This window comes from Saccopteryx leptura, chromosome 1 (assembly GCF_036850995.1).
Source record: "Saccopteryx leptura isolate mSacLep1 chromosome 1, mSacLep1_pri_phased_curated, whole genome shotgun sequence".
Lineage (NCBI taxonomy): Eukaryota > Metazoa > Chordata > Mammalia > Chiroptera > Emballonuridae > Saccopteryx > Saccopteryx leptura.
Genome location: NC_089503.1, coordinates 284,259,220 through 284,281,941, shown reverse-complemented (window position 1 = coordinate 284,281,941; position 22,722 = coordinate 284,259,220). Strand labels below are relative to the sequence as shown.

The following is a 22,722-nucleotide window of genomic DNA, read 5'->3' as shown; positions in this document are numbered from 1 at the left end:
GCACTATAAATAAATGAACAAGATGCTACAGAAATAAAATGGGGAAGCACTTCAAGTCCCCATTCAAGTCTTTGCATTTGAATCTTCAAGGCCAACACATGTTTATCACAAAAGAGGAGATGGTGGATAAGGAAACTTTCCCATACATTTGTACTGGTTGAATATTTTATTGGTATGTGCCAAGACATGACCTTGGGGACAAAGTAGTGAGTGAGTCACAAAAATCCCTGCTGTTTTCTGCTTAAATTCTATCATCAACGTTAAGAAACTTGCCCTAAGAGAGGACCTTTCTTGCTTAGGAAAGATTTTGTATGTGCAATTAATCAACAGTTCTAGTTGATAGAGCAGAGATGCCCAAGTGGGCTGACTGCCGAAAGACCCTACTAGAATTTCTACTTATAATTTAGTTTTTAGTCTTCTAGTGTAAGTACTTTGTCTATGTGTTACAATGTACATGTATGTAATTTAAAAGTCACCTGTATGTTAGGAGTGCAGGCTCAAGTTTTATTAATGTATTTCATCAAAAATGTTTGGGGATCACTGCTCTAGCGACCTCTGAACTCAAAAAAAAAAAATTAAATTCAACTATTTTTAAATCCGCCTAACATTCATGTCTGAAACACTAGCAACACAGGAATGTCACATAACAGAAGAGATGGCTGGCGTAATTATTTTTCTTAAGGGTCTTACTTGTAAACAATCCCAGAGGAGCTACCTATATAGTTGTTAATAAAAATTGAAAAAAAAAGTTCTTAGAAGTTGTTTGCTGGTTTGGACCGCCACTGAAAGCACCTCTGTTCAGATACCGACACAGTCCTAATGGCTGTGTTGCTAGTTATTGCACAGGATCCGCCAGCTAGAGGGTCTGAGCGGAGCAGAAGTGCATCGGGCAAACTCGGTCGGGGACTAGCAGCGCGGCAAAGCGCAGGTCAGAGCGCTGCAAGAGGGACTTAACTAAAAGGCCTAGAGCGCCCCCAGGCGCCAAAGCAAGCCGGCGCAGGGACAGCATCACGTGCCCTACGGGTGCTGAACTCGCGCCTGCGCGCTGCTGTCCCAAGACGTCACTGCCGGCGGACGCTAGTGTCATTACAATCGTCACGTCCTGCCGGTAGCGGCGTGGATCGTGCGGGTCCTGGTCGCCGGTTGTGTGGTTCCCCCTCCCCCTTTTTTCCTCCCTCTCTCCCTCTCCCTCCCTCAGCGGCTGTCGGTCGCCCATCGCAGACTCCCGGACCCATCCCTAAGCCTTTCCTGACCTCAGTGCCACCGGGTTGGCCTCCTTTTCTCGTGTCCCGGCCCAGCCCCAGTGCCTGGGCGGGGGCCTTGAGGAGCTACAGGCACTGCGGTTGAGAGAAAAGAACCAGACTACTCTCGGCTCCCCGTCCCGCTCGCTCGGTTCGCCGCCGCCATGGCGATGAGGCAGACTCCGCTCACCTGCTCTGGCCACACGCGGCCTGTGGTTGATCTGGCCTTCAGTGGTATCACGCCGTATGGCTATTTCTTAATCAGTGCGTGCAAAGGTAATCGGGGCCGCTGGTGCGGGTCTCCGGGGGGCTGGGGCTGGGCCGGAAGGGAGTGGAGCCCGCGCGCCGCGTGCCGGGGGTGGGTGGCTCGTGAGGATGTCAACCTGGGAGCTGAGAGCCAGAGCAGTAGTGTTTGGACCCCCACACCTGGAGCCGAGAGCAGCTTCTCTGACGTACAAGTAGTTCCTCCAACTGAGTCGTCTCATTTTACTTTTATTGCTATTTCTGGAGAAGTGGGACCGAGCACTTGTCCAGACGCCCGGCCAGCAAACTGTAAATCCCTTTCAACGGTTTGGGAAATGGAGATACTAGGCCAGACCAAGTAATACCTCACCTTATTTTACAAAGACTCGTCCCTCCCCTTACCTCATTGGATATTCCTTTGTAGCGTTACCCCCATTTTTCAAATGGACATTGAGATTTTAGGTTAATATGCTTGTCCAAGTTAAGACTCGGTACTAGATTTTGATACATAGCATTACTCTTCCCACTGAATTAACAGATGCTTCCCAGAGAGCTTAGTTCTTCAGTTAATTTATTAATTACTTTAGTTAACTTAGACATACATTGTTAACTATGTTCATTTATTTCTGGGTGTTCCTTAGTGACCTCAGTGACTGAGAATAGTTAGATAGCAGTTTTCCACTTTGTTAATGATCATGATCATTTTTATGTTTGAATCCAAGATTTTAAATAAACTTCTAAATCATGTTTCTTTTAAAATATTTTTAGATGGTAAACCTATGCTACGCCAGGGGGATACAGGAGACTGGATTGGAACTTTTTTGGGTCACAAAGGTGCTGTCTGGGGTGCGACATTGAATAAGGATGCCACCAAAGCAGCCACCGCCGCTGCCGATTTCACAGCGTAAGTATAGCTAACATGGCTGACTTGGAAGGTCTCTGTGGGTTGTGTTCTGAAATAATCAAACTTCATTCTAAATTCATGAAGTGAAATGTATATAGACTTGATATTTGTTCTCACCAAAATTCCACCCTGGTCCTGTCCACTTCTTTCACTTAAGTAGTTCTCAGAAATTTCAGACTTAAGTGATTTATTCTGTGTGTCTGGATTGGGACCCAGAAATCTACGTTATTAACAAGCACTCCAGATAGTGAATGTTGGTGATCTTGTTTACAGATACTCCTCCACAGTGCTTCCTGAGTGCTAGACACCACTCGTTATGACTTTCTAGTGTGATGGTGGCCCTAAATTTTTTGCTGAATCTCACTTTCAGTTTTTGTTAACAGGCTTTAGACATATTTAAAACTTCCAAACTGAATTACTGTTCATTTTCTAAGTTTTTAAAGTTCTTGGTTTTTCCTTAACATCCAGATTTCTTCATCTATGTTTCTCCCAGCGAAATGCTTCCTGACTACAATGTTTCTTCTACCACTGCCTTTGTTCAGATCCCTTCATTAGGCTCTTTCCATCTATTCATCTTCCATAATGCTGCCAGCTGTCTTCCTAAAAGCAGATTTCATCATGTCACTTCTCTGTCTAGTAATCTTCCTGTATTTCTTCTGCTCTGTCCGTGGTTTATGATCTTGGGTGTACATCAGAATAACTCGAGGAGCATTTAAAATATTCAGATGCAGATGTCCAAGAAATTCTGATTTGGTCTGGAATGGAGTGCCCAGCTTAGTTTTTGTTTTGTTTTTTTTTCTTCCCTAAAGTTGCTCTGAGTGATTCTGATGGGCAGCCTTTAAACCACTGACTTAAATGTTAAATTTCAATTGCTGGCACTTTAAATTTGGCCTCATTCTAGTTCATCAGCATCATCTGACACTGCCACACATATGCCCTGCAGACTGGCTATTACTTGTTGCCAGAATACATTTTACCTTTTTTGATTTTTGGCTTTTGTATATGTTATTAGAGTGACTTGCAATGACCGGCTTTCCCTTTGTGGGCATGTATCATATTTTGTATAATTTTGGTATCTAGTTTCTAACTGTGTTTCTGACTTAGACACTTAACTGTTTAATGAAGACAATGTCAAGAGTTATTGTACCTATAATAGACTTTATTAATTAGACTTAATAGTCTGGAGAGTAAAAGTGGTCCTGTTTTTTTAGGACAATTTCACACTGAGGAACAATTTTGCTCTTTTGTTTCAAGCAAATTAACATGCCAAGATTATTAAGAAAAATAAAGGCAGATTGCAGTAGTGGGTACATGAATGCATTTGTTGAAACTAAAAAGACTTCTGTACCACAGAATGAATTTTACTCGGTAAAAAAAAAAATAAGTCCAAAAATAAGAAGGATATAACAGTGATTACATGGAATTATATTTGAGATGGTGAGAGATCAGTAAGGAAAGTTATAAATGTTAGTCTGAACTTCTTTCCCTGTGTCTTCAATGAAGTAGACTGCTGTTGTGTCTTTGTGCATAATCACTGTAAGGCTTTATGCTGTGCCTTGTTGTGATTGTGTATAATATTGATAAAATAAGAAACTGCTTGGTTTTATATAAGTTCTTTTAATGTCAACTGCTTCGGGTCAAATGTTGCTTTAGATGTTAGCATGCATGAGTATAATGTGACAGATATTCCTTTGATTGTTAATTATGGGAGGTCAAAATAGGAAATAAAAGAAATGCTCAGACAAGGAAGACTTAGGAAGTGCTGGAAGGTGAAGGTGTCTATTTCTTCTTTTGTGCTCACACCATTCCCTGTGTTAGAACTTCTGGCATTTGTATAGTACTTAATTAATTTATATGTCATTACTTCATGAGGTTGGGAGCCATATCATATATTTTTGGCATCCCTGCTTATTCAGTACCTTATGCTTGTAAGTTAAATAACTTGAGGGAATTCTCTAAAGCAAAAGACCAAAGGATGGATGAATTCTAGATCTTTTTTTTGTTTGTATTTTTCTGAAGTTGGAAACGGGGAGGCAGTCAGACAGACTCCCGCATGCTCCCGACCGGGATCCACCGGCACGCCCACCAGGGGTGATGCTCTGCCCATCTGGGGCGTTACTCTGTTGCAACCAGGGCCATTCTAGCGCCTGAGGCAGAGGCCACAGAGCTATCCTCAGCACTCGGGCCAACTTTGCTCCAATGGAGCCTTGGCTGTGGGAGGGGAAGAGAGAAAGGAGAGGGGGAGGGGTGGAGAAGCAGATGGGTGCTTCTCCTGTGTGCCCTGGCTGGGAATCGAACCCGGGACTCCTGCACACCAGGCCGACGCTCTACCACTGAGCCAACCGGCCAGAGCTGAATTTTAGATCTTGATTTTGCTTCTGGAATGTAACATTGTCATTTGGAATGAATCTCATTGATTTTATACAAGAGGTAGAAAATTAGGATTAATAACTCGATATTAAAAATATTTGGGAAGTAAATTTTAAAAATGTCATTACTGAAACTAGGTCTCAGTGTAGTGGTGACATGTTAATATTTAGTAAAGTAGTTTTATAAATTTAATATAATTAAGTTATAAATAGAACAGAATTTTAGACACTACGACTTTAGTAAAGAAGACAGTCTTTTGCATTGCAGTTTTGGAAAGATGCATTTTTTGTTAACCTCAGTTTCTGTGTTATCTGGCCCTACATTGTTAATTACTTGAGCAAGATGTTTAATCACCCTCTGCTTGGTTCTTGTTCTGATCTTTAAGATGTGAGCAAAAACTTATTAGGAAGGATGCCTGTCTCTGTATAATGTGTGAAGACTCTCGGTTTGTACATTTGGCTAAATTATAATGCCAGTCCTCAAGGAAAGAAGGAAAGGTTATTAGATAGAAATTAGTATTCATGTGATAGTTACTCTGAAAGGGAGCAAGAAAAGGGCGTGGAAAATGGCACTTTAAATACTTAACAGAATCATGAAAATAGTCAGGATTTTTCTTGCTGCCACCGGAACAGTTACCTTTGTTTTTAGGTCTCTTACAGAGCATTAATAACCCAAATCACAAGTTTTAAGATAGGTCTGGATAGGTGTGCAGTGTTGTTTTTTTGTGCTTTCTTACTGTTTCAAGTCTGTTTCTATTTGTACAATAGTATTCAAAGCATGAACGCTGATTTAGACTTGAATTCTGTGCTTAAATTCTAGAGCTCTGTGACCTTGGGAACTTTAACCTCCCCTTTTCTCAGTTTCATTGTCTATGAAAATGAGAATAGTAATTGTGCTTACCTCATATGTTGATTGTGAATATTAAATGAGTTTGTTTTTGTTTTTTTAGAAGCAGAGAGAGACAAATAGAAAGGGAGAGAGATGAGAAGCATAAATTCTTTGTTGTGGCACCTTGGTTATTAATTGAATGTTTTCTCAGTTGTGCCTTGATGGGGGAGGGGTGCTCCAATTGAGCCAGTGACCCCTTGCTTAAGGCAGCTACCATTGGGCTCAATCAAGCCAGCAACCATGGGGTCATGTCTATGATCCTACGCTCAAGCAGGCGACCTTGTGGTTTTGAACTTGAGTCCTCAGCATCCCAGTTAAATGCTCTATCCATGGCTGCACCTCCTGGTCAGGCTTAAATGAGTTTATATGTTCCTAATATTTAGAACATTGCCTAAAATCTGATAGCTACCACCCCTACTAAACCAAAATCATATGTTATTTTGTAACTTATATTACAAGACATTTGAGTACATATAAATGTGAAGAAGGAATACTATTTTTCTCCCTCAGTTAGGGCTTTTAGGTGCAATGATACAATGGCAAAGACATAAACAAGCCTTCATGCTAGGTAGGGCTGAGTTCACGTGCTAGTCACACTTTGTATTTCCAGTTTGATCATGGGATGCTTCTTAAACTTTCTCCTCTTTTAGTGACTTGTGGGGGGCTTTGCTATTATGGAACTTTATCCAGCTGAAGAATAGCTCCCTCAACTTACCTGATTAGTCATAGTTTGTATAAATCATTTTTAGGAAGTTCTTTTATCCCCCTATTCTTATGTTTCTCAGAAAAATCATTAATGCCTTGTTTATTCAGGGGTAATTTTATTTTTTTTAAGTGAAAGGAAGGGAAATAGACAGACTTTCGTATGCGCCTTGACTGGGATCCAACCTGCAGCTCCATCTGGGGCCAATGCTGGAATCAGCTGAGCTATCCTCAGTGCTGAGGCTGACATTCGAACCAGTCAAGCCAATGGCTGTGAGAGGGGAAGAGGAGAGAAGGGGTGAGGGAGGGCGAGAGAAGCAGATGGTTGCTTCTCCTGTGTGCCCTGACTGGGGATCGAACCCAGGATGTCTGCATGCTGGGCCAAGGCCCTATCCACTGAGCCAGTCGGTTGGGGCACCATAGGTAAATTTTGTTCCTGTTTCTTGTGGAGAAAATATATTCAGCAGGGCTGATCTGTGGGTCAGTTTAGGATGTTATCTTGAGGTGATTTGGGCAGTTGAGTCAGGTGATGAGTACACTGTCTCTGAAACACCATCCTCTTTGTATTTTTTTAGTTCATAAAGCTAATGTTAGCATTACTTCCCACGATCCTCTTAGCACCCACTTTTCTCCCATAAAAGTCATGTGGAGAGAGTTCCAAAGGCAGAGAAGACTGTGCTCTGTTCTCAGTATTTGAATAGACCTGGGGTGGGGCCCAGCAATCTGTACTACGGGTAACCAAAGTGTATGATCACTTTTTCTCTCTTGAAAACCATTAGAAAGATCTCGTTTTTCTCTGATCAGTTTCTCAATTAGTCATTGGTAATATAATCTTTTTGATGACTTGGTCAACATATTGAGATAGGCAGTTTTTTCTAAAATAGTTTGTTCATACTTTAAAAAGTAGCCCCTCTTTTGGGACTTGTAAGTTTATTCTCAGAATATGAAGAGTGTTCAACAGATAGTGGTTATTATAAGAAAGAAACTGGAAATATAAGAAGTATCAGTAGTTTAGGAAGATAAGTGCTTCATGAGTTGTGCCTAAACTAAATGCTTCATCGGCTGATGAAAGGGTATTGGTGGCCCTGGCCGGTGGCTCAATGGATAGAGCGTCAGCCTGATGTGTGGACATCCTGGATTCAATTCTCAGTCAGGGCACACAGGAGAAGCGACCATTTGGTCCTCCCCCATTCCTCTCTACATTCTCTCCTTCTTCCTCTCCCATAGCCAGTGGCTTGGTTGGTTCGTGTGTTCCCCCGGCACTGAGGATGGCTTCGTTGGAGCGTATCAGCCTCAGGCACTAAAAGTAGCTTGGTACTCAAGCATCGGCCCCAGATGGGGTTGCTGGGTGGATCCCAGTCAGGGCATATGCAGGAGTCTGCCTCACTGACCTCTCCTCTCACCTGGAAAAGAAAAAGAAAGAAAGGGTATTGGTGATGATGCTTTATTGCAGCCAGTTAGTTGATCCTAGTTTCTTTCCTGGAGATTGAAAAATACATTAGGAAACATATAGGCTATTTTAATTTCTTTTGAGGACTCTAAACCCTTTTTAGAACTATAGTGAAAATATTCCAAAGTTAGTACAAGTGATTAGAACATGCTCTGTCAGAATGCCATCCACAGTTTTAGTAGTGTTTCTAAATCAGAGGAGAAAGACTATAGATACTGCACCCCTCTGGACAATACTGCTTTACTCATGCCAGTTCTTTCCTCCTCAGAGTGAGTGGACATGATATAAGCAGAATCTTAAGATTTTAGGGAGGGCTTGAAGATTATTGAATATACTTGAAATAGCTCTGGCCGGATAGCTTAGTTGGTTAGAGCATCATCCCGAAGTGCAGAGGTTGCCAGATCGATTCCCGATTGGGCACACACAGGAGCAGATTGATGTTCCTGTTTCTCTCTCTCTCTCTCAAATCAATACAATAAACATTAAAAAAAATATGTAGTTGTAATTAGTATCTTAAAGAATATTATGTGAATAACTAGGATAGAAATTTTAGGTATATTTGCCATTTTCTTCACTTTTTACATCTTCTGTCATCCCAGCAGTCTGGAATCCTAATCTTTGTGGGATTTTATCTCTGATTTCCTTGTGATTAATAAACATAGGCTAAAAACAAAAGCAAAGCAAAAAAAGAAAAACACATAATCAGGATAAGCTGAGTTCTGTGGAAGAAAAGAAAGGAATGGTTACTGGAGGCTGGAGCTGAGATGGCTAAAGGTTTCATAAAGCAAAAGCATTTGAAATGAGTCCTGAGGTCGAGTAGAACTTTGGATAGCTGAGAACAATTTCAACAAAGACATTGGAAGAAAATACATGGCTTGTTTGAGAAATGGTTTATAGTCTGGTATGACTAGATTCAGAGAGGGCATGCAAAGTAATGTCGGGAAAGTAGGTCTGGGCCAGAGAGAATTGAATTGGAAATGGGAGAGATAGGAGCTGGTTTGCTTTACAAAGAGAAATGAATACACTACAAGTATTCATTTCTTGCAGTTTAATATCAATACTACTCATAGTTGACTTTATTTTCCTGAGAATATGTATATTATTTAGCTACTCATGACTCAAATGTAATAGGCAATATTTGTATTATTACTATACATATTTATTGCTGTTAGATGGGCAGTCATGGTTTTTTTTAAACTGTTGTACATGCTATTTATGTTTTTCTGCAATAGTCTGTTTTTTGTTGTTCTGGTATATTTCTACTTGCTCTTTAAGACTATTGGCTTGCACTGCTTATATTTTTCTGGACTTTCTAGTATTATTAGTAGTGTATTTTTTCTGTTTAATTATATGAATTTAATGGATTACTTAATGGATGATTTTCCCCTCAGCTAAAGCTCTACTAAGGCAGCTGCTTTCTTGGGGATCATTTCTTTTCTCTCTTTATGCCTTAGCACTAGTCTGGAATCACATAAAATATATATTTGACATATTTATTGTGTGTTTATTGAGTAAATGAAGGAAAGATGCCCCTTGCTTTTTTTTTCTTTGTTTTTACTTTATTCCTGAAAATAAATGTTGATTACATTAAAATGGAAACCTTTAGGGATCATAGCTGTTCATATTATTAGGCAAAAGGAGGGGAGATAGTGAGGCAGATTCCTACATGCACCCCAACTGGGGTCCACCTGGCAACCCTTATCTTGGGCCAGTGCTCAAGTACTGAGCTATTTTTAAGTGCCTGAGGCTGAGGCTCAGACCCTTCGAGCCATCATCAGCGCCTGGGGCCACGGTCAAACCTATTGAGCCACTGGCTGCAGGAGGGGAAGGGGAAGAGAAGGGGGAGAGAAAGGATGGAGAAGCAGATGGACACTTCTCCTGTGTGCTCTGACTGGGACTTGAACCTGGGATGTCCATATACCGGGTCCACTCTCTATCCACTGAGCCACTGGCCAGTGCCAACTGTTCACTCTTAATAGTTCTCTTCCCTGTATGCAAACTATGCATTTTTATTTAGGGATATTTCATTATTCCCTGACATATATAGACATAATACATGTTTATAGACACAACCACATATATTTTTGATTGGGATGAGTCAGGGAAAGAAAACATGCAGCCGAGATGAAAAATTCTCAGTGGGCATGGATAGCTTGGTTGGTTAGACAAGAGTAGCATGCTGAAGCACAGAGGTTGCCAGTTCAATCCCCAGTCAGCGCACATACAGGAGTAGATTGATGTTCCTGTCTCTCTCTCTTTCTTTTTTCCTTCCTTTCTAAAATCAATAAACATTTTTAAAAAATCCTCAATGATAGCATTATATAATCAAAGACTGATATTTTGGGAAGAAGTTAATTGGACTAGGATTTGAGAATTTAAGAGTCAATTCTGAGGAAGTGATGGGGAGAGTATTTTCTATTGTATTGATTTAAAATGTTATGTAATTTATATCTGGACCTTTTATTCTCCTGTAAAATTTTTTAAAGGATTCCTTATTTTTTGTTTTGCACGTACATGAGAGAATAGGGAAAATATTGGAAAGGTGAAACTAAAAATTTGTTAAACAGTTTTTTGTAGTCTTGCTAAAATATGGCTATAGGCAAAAATAAAAGTAAGGATGTGTTCATGGATCTCATTGACTTAAGTTCATAGGTCTTTTCTGTTGTCAAAATTAGATTGGTTATATGGCTTTTACAGAGAAATTTCTTTTCCTTTAAACTTGTTTAAATATTTTATCAAATGAACTCAGTGGTAGGATATTAGAAATGATGGAGATATATAATGCATTTATAATATGTAACATTTCACATATCTAAATTATTTGGTACTTAGTCCTCAAAATTACTATTATATTTATCTTTTAATTTTACTTTCTGTTTTTAGCAAAGTGTGGGATGCTGTCTCAGGAGATGAATTGATGACCCTGGCTCATAAACACATTGTCAAGTCTGTGGATTTTACGCAGGTATCAAAAAATGGGAGTGTGTTTTTTAAAGACTTAAATTGCTGTTTGTGTATTTGGTTCGGGGGGTGGGTATTTGGGATTTGTACAAATGTTTTTTTTCTTAGTTAATGATATGAGGCTTTTAAAATAGCCTGAAATTCTTGTATCAGTTCTCCATTAACAGCAACACACATTTAAAATGCCCAAATAATGTTTCCCAACTACTTGCAGAAGGGAAAGGATAAATCTGAATTCACTGAAGAACTACTCAGTAGGATGGGGTGCTGGATCAGGGCGGATTAAGGGAATTTATGTGGTAGGTGGTGAAACACATTTGGACTAGGAAGTTTAAAGGGCTTTGGCATTATGAAAAATGCTCTATAATGTCTTCTCAGAAGTACTTGGCATGTGTTGTACAGTGGTCCCTCGTCTGTCCTGGGGTTAGGTTCCAGAACCCCCAAAATAGGTGAAGATCCACGAAGCACAACCTTATATTTATTTTATTATTTATATATATTTTAAGGCTTTATAAACACTCCCCACACTTATAAACCTTTCCCACACTGCTATTTCCCACAGTCTTATAAATACTTCCTATGCTCTTAAACACTTTGTAAATAATTAAGATAATAAATATATAAAAATACCTATATAACGCAAAATCCCATGATATAGCTAAAAATTTGTAATACAAAATTAGATATATTCAATTTAAAAATCCACAATACAGTGAGTCCACAAAAAGCACGATATGGCTAGCAATGACTGTATCTCCTTGTGACACCTGTGAGCTTTGTTTGGGTTTTGTTTGGTGCTAAAGATGTTTGACAGAGATAGAACCATTAAAATGGCTAATCTAGTAACATTTTACTTGTTTATGTTCTCAGGATAGTAATTACTTGTTAACTGCGGGACAGGATAAACTGTTACGTATATATGACTTGAACAAACCTGAAGCAGGTAAGCATAATTTATACATGTTTGTGGTTTTATTTCATTTTAATTTAAATGACTTTTTCTGGTTTTTAAATTTTGTTCATGTTCAGTACTCAGATACGGAAAAAAATGAAAATATAAGTCATTATCCGGTATTAATTGCTGTTAACATCTTTAATTTTGCTTATATTCTTTTTTCTGTGCAGATATATTTTTGAATATTGACTTATTTACTATATTGTGCTTGTATAGCCTTCTTACAGTTTAAAAATTTGTACTGATAAAATTTTAAAGTGATACTGAGTTTTAAAAGGTTTACAACAATGTTACTATCTTTTGGTAAGAAAGTTATCTATAAAAAATGAGAAGGGTGAGAATTCTCCCTGTGTACATATATTGTATTGTTTATATTTTTGAACCATGTGAGTGTACTATTCAGAAGAATTTTTAAAATATGCAGTTAATAATTTTTTTGTATATTTAAATATACAGTTTTTTAGTGACTATATGGTTCTTTATCCCTATGAATAAGTGAATTAACCAATCTTATTATAGCCTATTTAAGCTGTTTGCAAATTTTAAATGTAAGCAGTGATATGCTTAACATACTTTTAGTTGTACATATTTACACAGTTGTTTCTGTAAGATTACATAGAACTAGAATTGTGGCTTGGATGAGGGGTCCAGGGTTAGTGATAGTACTAGGAACAGCTCAGGCTTTCTTGTTCCTTGGCCCGTATTCTTATTAAATTATGCCGCATTACTTATTCTTTTACTTTATTGTGATGCAGTAATGCTTTTGAAAGCAGAAAAGTAGCCTGGAGGGAGGGACGTATTTACTTTGCTACATATAACATCATAGTTCTTGGGTTTTTTGCTCATGCAGAAAAATTTTTGTTTCAATATGGGAAAATTAAATATATTCTATGTAAACTAGTTTGAATTGTTCTGGGCTTTATAAAGTTGCAGTCCAATTTAAAATGTGGGTTTTTTTACTTATTGTTCCAATATTACTCAGTTTTAGAGATCATATATTAAATGTATTTTAAATTGTTTCATCTTAAGAACCTAAGGAAATCAGTGGTCATACCTCTGGCATTAAAAAGGCTCTGTGGTGCAGTGAAGATAAACAGATTCTTTCAGCTGATGATAAAACTGTTCAGTAAGTAATTTTTCTTCAATAATTTAAAGTTGAAAAAAAAATGTGACCTTAGAGCTTATATTTTAAATCTTTTTTTTAACTATTATGTAGGAAGAATTGTCTCTGAACATGAAAACTTCAGCAGCACATGGGTTACATTTCTCTGGAGGTGTCCATTTGCTATTGTAAACAGTGGAATTCACAAAACACTTAATTAAAACTACTAACATCTTTATAGACAGGTGCTCTTAACCTGGGTCAGGAATAGGTTGGCTATAGGGATCCATGAAACCCCTGATGTCATTTTCTGTGACATGGTCATCAGGTTCACAAAAATGTAGGAGCCATTATTAGAGCACCACTGAAGTTAACTAAATTAAGACCAGAAAGTCTTGATGGTGTATTTTGCTGAATTGCTTGGGAAGTGTATTTAACTACTAAAGTTGACTTCATCAATAAACTACCAAATAATTTGGCCTTGTACTCTGTGTATCATCTGTACTTTATGAGTTGGGATGGAGACTGTTTTACAATTGTGATTATTGGTTAATCTGCAGATGTAATTAGGATTTAAGCTTTTTTCTTAAATAAGTAAATACCACATTTTTCCTCTTTTTGTTTTTTGCAGCCTTTGGGATCATGCTACAATGACAGAAGTGAAATCTCTAAATTTTAATATGTCTGTTAGCAGTATGGAATATATTCCTGAGGGAGAGATCCTGGTAATAACTTACGGACGATCTATTGCTTTTCATAGTGCAGTAAGGTACGTCTAAAAAATACCTTCATTTTCTTTTTGGCAACAAAGGATAACTTCAAGTACTTACAAATTAGAAGACGTCTATGAAAAGGTGCATAACTCTTGAAAAGGCAAATTTTGACCTATACTATATAAAAGTGATTTTTAGCTTTTTCATCTCATGGCACAAACAAATTACTAAAATTCTATGGCACACTAAAATAATATATATTTTTTGCCAATCTGATAAAAAAGAAATAGGTGTAATTTTAATTCATTCATACCAGATGGCCTATTGTTGTGTTGACTGTTTTTTTATTTTATAAGCTAAGGGAAAAGAGGTCAATGCCCCTTACTAAATAGTCAGGTATTGCATGTTCAACTTTTTTTTTTTTTAGGTGAGAGGAGGGGAAATAGTGAGGCAGACCCTTGCATGTGCCCTGAATGGGATCCACCTGGCAACCCCATCATGGGCCGATGCTTGAGTACCGAGCTATTTTTTAGTGCCTGAACTGATGTTCTCCAGCACCTCAGCACCTGGGCCATGCTCGAACCAATCAAGCCACTGGCTATGAGAGGGAAAGGGGGAGAGAAGGTTGGGAGTGGGGAGAGGAGAAGCAGATGGTTGATTCTCCGGTGTGCCCTTGACTGGGAATTGAACCTGGGACATCTTCCATGCACTGGAGCAATGCTCTATCCACTGAGCAATCAGCCAGGACTAAAATTTAACAACTTTTAAAAAAGTTTTAATTGAATTTACCGTATTTTCCCATGTATAAGATGTGCCTTAATATTGGGGTCTGAAATTTGAAAAAAATGGATTGCATACAGTTATTGAACTCAAGTTTTATTCATCATAAAATTCATACAATTCCTCAAGCGGGAAATGCAAGTAGAAAAAAAAATCTGCAACCACTATATGAGGTGCACCCAATTTTTAGACCCCAAATTTTTTGAAAACTGGTGTGTCTTATACAGGGGAAATACTGTAGTTAGGTGGCATTGGTTAATAGAATTATACAGGATTCGGGTACAATATTCTACAGTGCATCTTCTGTATATAACATTGTGTGTTCACCCCCCAAGTCAAGTCTCCCTCCATCGCCGTCTATTCCTCTACGTTCTGCCATCTCACCCCACCTTCCTTTCTCCTGCAGTCCCCACACTATTGTCTGTATCGATACAGTTTTTTTTCCTTTTCCTAATCCCTTCACTTTTTCTCCTGTCCCCCTAACCTCTATTCCCTCTGATAGCTGTCGGTCTGTTCTCTGTATCTGAGTTTCTTTCTATTTTGTTTGCTGGTATATTTTGTTTTTTGGATTCCACATATGAGTGCAATCATATGGTACTTGTCTTTCTCTGACTGGCTTATTTTACTTAGCATAAACAACCTTAATTTTTGTGGCTATAAATATAATAAATGTTCTTGTTGAAAATTTAGAAAATATAATTTAAAAATGTACTCACAATGCTGTAATTATAGATTCCAGAGTGTTAATCATAGCTATATTTTCTACCAGTCTTTTTTTTTTTCTTTGTTCTTTATGTATGTACATTTCAGGGGTTTCCCACCGTTGGTGATGGGAACCCTAATGAATATAATTTTTATTTTGAAATATTCTTATCCATTAAAAATTCTTTGAAAGCATTTTTTACTCGGTATGTTGCATTATAGGTTTTACTAAATTATGTGTCAGTTTCCCTGCTTTAGCACTGCAGTGAATATTATGGCGCATCTCTGAAGGTTTCCTTAAAATAGAACTGTATAAGTACAGTTCCAAGGGTAGCAACATGTTTAACATTCTTAGTATACATGTTACTTAATTGATTTCCATAGAATACTACATTCTGCTTTGGTCAGCAGCCCTAAACTTTTGTCTAAAACGGCTACTTGCAGTGAATAACAGAAGGAGAGAAAAAGTAGTTAAACTGGACGAAAGCAATTAGAATGTAAAGGAGTTGATATACCCACACAGTGAATTAATAAAAATAGAATACTGTTTCACAGAGCCATTAAATTGCACAGCTGTGTTAATTGGTCACTCCTGGATCTGTACAATGTGTGGTCCTACTGTAGACTATCTCCTCAAGCTGCATTTTGGCGGCAGAGGTTTGCCGGCCTATTGAATATTCTCACATTTGAGCTGGAAAGTTCTATTCAGTCGTCTCTTAGAAGTCAGGACTAACTCTGGTTTTCACACTTTGTAGTGTGTGGCGATGGGAATAGGATGGCGGCATTTAGGAGCTGCTATGCGCTGTTTTGTGTTGGAGGCTTTTCAGGATTTTTAGGGTTGGACTGGAAAAGAGCTAGTGTCCAAATTCATTGATATTCAGGTGAAACTGATGTTATGCATTGATAGACAGAGACAGACAGACAGGAACGAAGAGATGAGAAGCATCAATCATCAGTTTTTTGTTGTGACACTTTAGTTCACTGACTGCTCTCTCATATGTGCCTTGACCGTGGGCCTTCAGCAGACCGAGTAACCCCTTGCTCGAGCCAGTGACCTTGGGTCCAAGCTGGTGAGCTTTGCTCAAACCAGATGAGCCCACACTCAAGCTGGCGACCTTGGGGTCTCGAACCTGGGTCCTCCTCATCCCAGTCTGACGCTCTATCCACTGTGCCACCGCCTGGTCAGGCTGCATTGATTTTTATTATATAGCTGTAATCTTAAATTTAGTTACTCTTTTAGTGACTGATAGTAAAAACTGAGTCAGTTTTAGCAGTTTTTATTTTATGGGATTGAAGGTTTATCATGTGCAGAAGTTTTATAAATTCTCAGCAATTGTGAATAATATGTAAATAATTCTGTAATATGATTATCTATTGTAAAAACTTTTTCTGTTTAAGCCAGCACACACATTTCCAGGAAGACATCCACTGCACAGAATGACTATCCCTCTATCGAAATGAGTTTGTATTCTGGGATGAACTCAAATTGGGCGTAGTATCAGTTTGAACTTTTTTTTTTTAGAAAATTAAATTTAATGGGGTGACATTGATCACTAATGAACTTTATTTGCTAATATTTAGAGGGTTTTTTTTTGTTTTTAACATCACTGTATTTGACGAAGTGAACGTTGACTTGTTCCTTGAGTTTCATAATTTAGGACCAGTTAAATGTAACTATTTTCTTGTATTACTTATGGAATATTGAAAATTTGTGTTTGTTATTAAAATATTTTTGTAGTTTGGATCCAATTAAGTCCTTTGAAGCTCCTGCAACCATCAACTCTGCATCTCTTCATCCTGAGAAAGAATTTCTTGTTGCAGGTGGTGAAGATTTTAAACTTTATAAGTATGATTATAACAGTGGAGAAGAATTAGGTGAGTTGTCCTTTTTTTCTGCCCTTAAAACGACGTAGTTACCTTTCCCAAATGTTAGGTTCAGTAATTAAGACCTCAGCAAATTTTTCAGCTAACTAAAGCTTGTAGCTTCCAAGTGAAAAAGTAAAGGATTTTTATCCATTTTGGGTAGAAATGTTTATAGAACTATAATCAAAGTATGCTGAACTCAACTTACCTTTTCCTTTTAACTTGAATTTATTGTATTCTGACATTCTGTACAGTAGTGCACTATATTTATTGGGGGAGATTAATCTTATGTCACAGTTACATTAAACAGAAGCTAGGAGACTTGTTCTTTCTGTAGTATAGTGCCGGTAAGGAGTGTGTCTACCTAGCTCCCCTTCTCTTTGCCAGCATAGTAATCCTTAAGGCTCTGTGGTGGATGGTGCGGGGGGAGAACAGCTAGAGCTATTGTGGGGATACCCTAAGGATCTGAATCAGAGGGGGGGGTTGGTTTTTATTTTATTTTATTATGTTTTTTAGTTTTGATAATAGTCCTTAATAAAGGAAAAGGAAAGGCATGTAGGATTAATTTGAAGTTAATGCTCATCCTAACTTTTTGTTTAATCTGATGGACTTGGTATTTTATAGTATGATTCTCACTATGCATGTTAGCCTTCCCAAATACTTTTTGCTTTTTGAACTAATGTATTTTGTTCTTATACTTTTGTGTCTGTAAGCTGCCACTTTATTTTTAGCTATCCTGATTTACTACCCAGTGAACAAAGCTTTTTAGAATGATACATAAAGAACTAAAGACAATTTTATGTTTTGTTTCTTTGGGAATGCTGGTGGATTTGGGTTGGATAAGTGGAACCTTGGTGAATTAACTGTACAGAATCTATTTTAATTGTTTACTGTTCACCCTTTATTGCTTAAATATAAGTCGCTTTTAAGAAAGAGTTCCTTTTTTAAAATTTTTACTTAATGTCAGTTTTCAAAGTTTTCTGAGATGGGGGAAGATGGTGCTTGAGAGTCCCTGAGTTGAATAGTTATGGAGACAGTTGGAACATTGGTCCAGTAAAAAGCTTTGAAAACTGATAAGGTTATGAGGCATTAGAAAGTAAACAAGAAAAGTTCATGAAAAAGGATATGACTTAAACAGACCACCACGACCACTACTTATGTGTACATTTTCTCATTAAGTTTCATAAATTATATAAGGATCAATATTGATCCTGTCTCAATGATAGTGATGGAATGACTAGTGGACCCTAGATACAGTCTGGTAAGAAATTGAGTCAAAGTGTAAAAGAGCTCCATCTAGTGGCCCTCTTTGGTCATAATTAAGAATTGGTTCCTTGTTAAATTGGCTGTGAGTTTACATCAGTGGTAGACAACCTTTTTATACCTACCGCCCACTTTTGTATCTCTGTCAGTAGTAAAATTTTCTAACCTCCCACTGGTTCTATAGTAATGGTGATTTATAAAGTAGGGAAGTAACTTTATAAAATTTATAAAGCAGAGTTACAGCAAGTTAAAGCATATAATAGTAATTACTTACCAAGTACTTTATATCAGATTTTTGCTAAGTTTGGCAGGATAAATCTTTATAAAACAACTTACTATAGTTAAATCTATCTTTTTATTTATACTTTGGTTGCTCCGCTACTGCCCACCATGAAAGCTGGAACGCCCACTAGTGGGCGGTAGGGACCAGATTGACTACCACTAGTTTAGAGTATAGACTTTGGGATTGAACTGACAGATTTTACATATACTCTCTGTAGAAGTTAGGGGGAGGTTTAAATTTATTCCCTTTTTTCTCTTTATTGTGATATGAAGCTTTATTTATTTTTTCTTACTTTAGAGAGAGAGAGAATCTGAAACCAGAATGTGTACTAGAATTGGAAAGGGATAATTTAGGAATAAATGGTAGGCATGATGCCACGTGGTGATGAAAAGTATTTTATTTTTAATTAGATACAGTTTTTTGTATTTGTCCTTATGACTTTTGCACCGTCCTAGTAATATAGATAGTACTTTCTTTAATGTATCAATACCTAGCCTAATAATTATTAAATTCTCTAATAGCCCTTCTCCTCTTTCAGAATCCTACAAAGGACATTTTGGTCCTATTCACTGCGTGAGGTTTAGTCCTGATGGAGAACTCTATGCCAGTGGTTCTGAAGATGGAACTTTGAGACTATGGCAAACTGTGGTAGGGAAAACATACGGCCTTTGGAAATGTGTACTTCCTGGTAAGAATTTTTATTCAAAGTTATCAAATTAAACTAATTTTATATCACTTTTCATCAATTTTATTTTAGTCTCCTTTAGATTTTAAATTATATAATATGGTTTACAGAAAGCAAAGCCTATCATTATAAATTGGCTGTGTTCTTTTGTTAGTTTAAATTTTTTTGTGGTATAATCTATTCTATTTCTGAACTTTTACACTGAGAGATTTGGTGAATGGAATGGACCTAATTCAAAATTTGTTAAGAGAGCTGGCCTGACCTGTGGTAGCGCAGTGGATAAAGCATCGACCTGGAATGCTGAGGTCGCCGGTTCGAAACCCTGCACTTGTCTGGTCAAGGCACATATGGGAGTTGATGCTTTCTGCTCCTCCCCCCTTTCTCTCTCTTTCTCTCTCTCACACTCTCTAAAATGAATAAATAAAAAAATTTTAAAAAATTTGTTTAGAGAGCAATATAAATAATTTATAAGTAACTATATTTAACCTTTGAGTAGATAACTTTCTGATTCTTACTAATATGGTAGACTAGTTTTTTTTGTTGTTGTTTTTTTACACAGGAACAGAGAGAGAGTCAGAGAGAGTGATAGATAGGGACAGACAGACAGGAACGGAGAGAGATGAGAAGCTTCAATCATCAGTTTTTTGTTGCGACGCCTTAGTTGTTCATTGATTGCTTTCTCATATATGCCCTGACTGCGGGCCTTCAGCAGACCAAGTAACCCCTTGCTCGAACCAGTGATCTCGGGTCCAAGCTGGTGAGCTTTTTTTTGCTCAAGTCAGATGAGCCCGCACTCAAGCTGGCTCGAGGTCTCGAACCTGGGTCCTTCCACATTGCAGTCCGACGCTCTATCCACTGTGCCACCGCCTGGTCAGGCAGATAGACTAGTTTTTAATAAAAGTACTTAGTTATTGGTCCCAACATAGTTGTATGAGCCTAAAAGTAATTTTTGAGGGAAGATAATACTATTATAATTACTAAAAAAGGAGTGGCTTCTTTTATATTTTATATATGATTGCTTGGAATAGTCTTGGCTTACTCTTCTTGCTTATCAAGTTCTTTCTTTTTATTATTAGTAATATTGTAATTAACGTCATCATTAATGCTTTTCTTTTCATAGAAGAAGATAGTGGTGAGCTGGCAAAGCCAAAGATCAGTTTTCCAGAGACAACAGAAGAGGAACTAGGTAAATACTAATGAATTAACTTTTGTAGAATCTTAGGGAACTTAGAATTGAAGTGTTATGTGAGGTTTACTCATTGACAAGGGAAATTTATTAAATATGAACATACTTAAAATATGGACAATTTAAATATGTATTGATATATGTATGTTTATAAAAATAGTTAAATACCTACTGCATACTAGTAAGCACAGGGATATATTATGGACATGACTAATGATGGTAACTCTTATTTTTATTTTATTTTTTCTAGAAAGAGACAGACAAGAAGGGAGAGAGATGAGAAGCAACAAGTCATAGTCGTATCATTTTAGTTCATTGATTGCTTCTCATATGTGCCTTGATGGTGGGGGGATTATATCAGTGATCCTATACTCAAGCCAGATGAACTCGCACTCAAGCCAGTGACCTCAGGGTTTTGAACTTGGGTCGTCATCGTCCCTATTCACACTGCGCCACCACCAGTCAGGCTTTGGTTACACTTACTGAACATAGAGTCTAATTTAGGAGGCAGGTGCTAACATAAATAAATTGATAAGATTATAATTGTTATTTAACATTGATGAAGTGCCTGTTATATACTATAAGTGCTCTTTCTGAAAGCTAGAATTACAAATTGTATATGCCCTGATTGTATATTATTTGAAGTTCAAATAAATAAAGGAGGAGTCATCTTTCAAAGATATGATGGAGTGCTTGGAGATTTAGCTGAGGAGGGGCAACCTCGGGAGGCTAAGTTACAGTGTAAGAGTTCATGGGTAAAACACGTGAACTTTCTTCATTTAACATGTTATTAGTCTAGTCTTTAATGGCATGTGCATGTACTCTTGAGCTTCCCTACACCAGAACACTAAAACAAACAAAAAACCCACTTTATTTCTTCATTACACAGAAATGTAGATTTGGTTCTTTTATAAAGGTGACTGATGTGGTTTACTTATTTATTTTTTTGTAGAAGAAATTGCTTCAGAGAACTCAGATTCTATCTACAGTTCAACTCCTGAAGTGAAGGCCTGAGTATCATACATAAGCCACAAAGAGTATACAACTTATGGACTGAAAAAGCAAGCAGAGAAAAGTATCAGCCTTCCAGAATTGGTCTCTGTGTAAGACAAACATGGAGCAGTAACTGTTGAGGAATAAGAATTAGCTCCTGTACTGGAACTAACCAACCTGGTCAACCGTAAGTGAGAATGAGAGAGTCAGATGAAGGCAGGTGCAGTTGTGTTCTTGCAGGTACGGTGGCATGTTGTCTGTAACGAATTATGTGCAAGCCAACATCTGTTTTCTCCTACTACAATTAGATTTTCTGTAGCTGTTTGTTATTATGAAGAAGAAAAATATATTGGCCTATTTTTCTTACTTTTCCCTTAAAGCAGAAAGCTTTTTTTTTTTTTGCTTTCATTGTAAAGAGGGTATATGTGACAAAGTAACTAGTTTGTTTTCTCCTTCATTGTACACTGCTTCTGAACATCTAATTGTTTTTAGTTGTCTAAATAAATTGTCTCTAAAACAAAACAATGTTTGTTTCTTGGGAAAAATTGAATTGAGTTTTGTAAATGGGCATCACACCATAACTGTATGAAAACAATCTGATTAAAGAACCTATAATAAGCATTATTTCCTAATTTTGAAATTGGATTAGACAGGATAGAAATGCTTGACCTGCCTTCAAAAACCTTGAGAATAATGACTTATTTAAATGACACATTGTAATTATTAGGAAAAAAATTCAGAATTAGCTGAAAGATAGGAAAATAACTCAAATCTCACCACCCCAAAAATGTATTAAAACTCGGTGAACATTAATACACATTAGTGCATCCTGTGTGCATATAGACATAGAAAAAATTTGATCAAAATGAGGTCATGTAGACACGCCCTGTTTATTTACTTTATCCTTGAAGTTCGGATCGGCATTCAAAAAGCATTGTTATCAACTGTCCAATGAAGTAAATCAACTGAGTTTAGACTTGTATTTCTCTTTTAAAATCTGAAGGGGGTATTAAATCTAGTGCTTGGAAATACTTTTATTTTTATTTTTAAGTGAGAGGCAGGTAGGCAGAGACACTCCCGCATGTGCTCCGACCCAGCAAGCCCCTACCAGGTGACACTCTGCCCGGAAATATATCTTTAGTAGGTACCTTATGTTTTACACCTGGATATTTTTGAACACAAACTGATTCTTAATGGTTACCATATATATTACCTGTTCTCTTACACTAGGGGGCTTTCTGAGGAAGAATTACCGGAACAAGAATATTCTCAGGAGGTTTGGTTTTCTTGCCTACAGAAATTCACAATTTTCAGTGCGACATATAGTGCCCCTGAACTATATGGCCCTGGCTGGATAGTAGGGTTGGTTAGGGCATAATCTTTTTTTTTTTATCTTATTTTTATTAATTTTAATGCAGTGACATTGATAAATCAGGGT

General features: G+C 37.5%; 1 protein-coding gene across 1 annotated transcript; it reads left to right on the top strand.

Annotated features, from left to right (window-relative positions):
* Nucleotides 1-1,086: 1,086 nt before the first annotated feature.
* STRAP (serine/threonine kinase receptor associated protein) lies at nt 1,087-21,336 on the top strand. The gene is made up of 10 exons (XM_066355150.1): nt 1,087-1,517; nt 2,253-2,388; nt 10,682-10,763; nt 11,630-11,702; nt 12,744-12,840; nt 13,448-13,585; nt 16,750-16,886; nt 18,959-19,108; nt 20,226-20,291; nt 21,244-21,336. Exons 1-10 carry the CDS (start codon nt 1,406-1,408, stop codon nt 21,303-21,305), a joined length of 1,053 nt encoding a protein of 350 aa, XP_066211247.1. The 5' UTR covers nt 1,087-1,405; the 3' UTR covers nt 21,306-21,336.
* The last annotated feature ends 1,386 nt before the right edge of the window (nt 21,337-22,722 follow it).

Bases quoted from the DNA above. Each gene is read 5' to 3' on its own strand.
- STRAP (XM_066355150.1), top strand. From the start codon at position 1,406: ATGGCGATGAGGCAGACTCCGCTCACCTGCTCTGGCCACACGCGGCCT. The intron at 10,764-11,629 runs GTATCAAAAAAT...TTATGTTCTCAG, and splicing joins AGTCTGTGGATTTTACGCAG to GATAGTAATTACTTGTTAAC. The intron at 12,841-13,447 runs GTAAGTAATTTT...TGTTTTTTGCAG, and splicing joins GCTGATGATAAAACTGTTCA to CCTTTGGGATCATGCTACAA.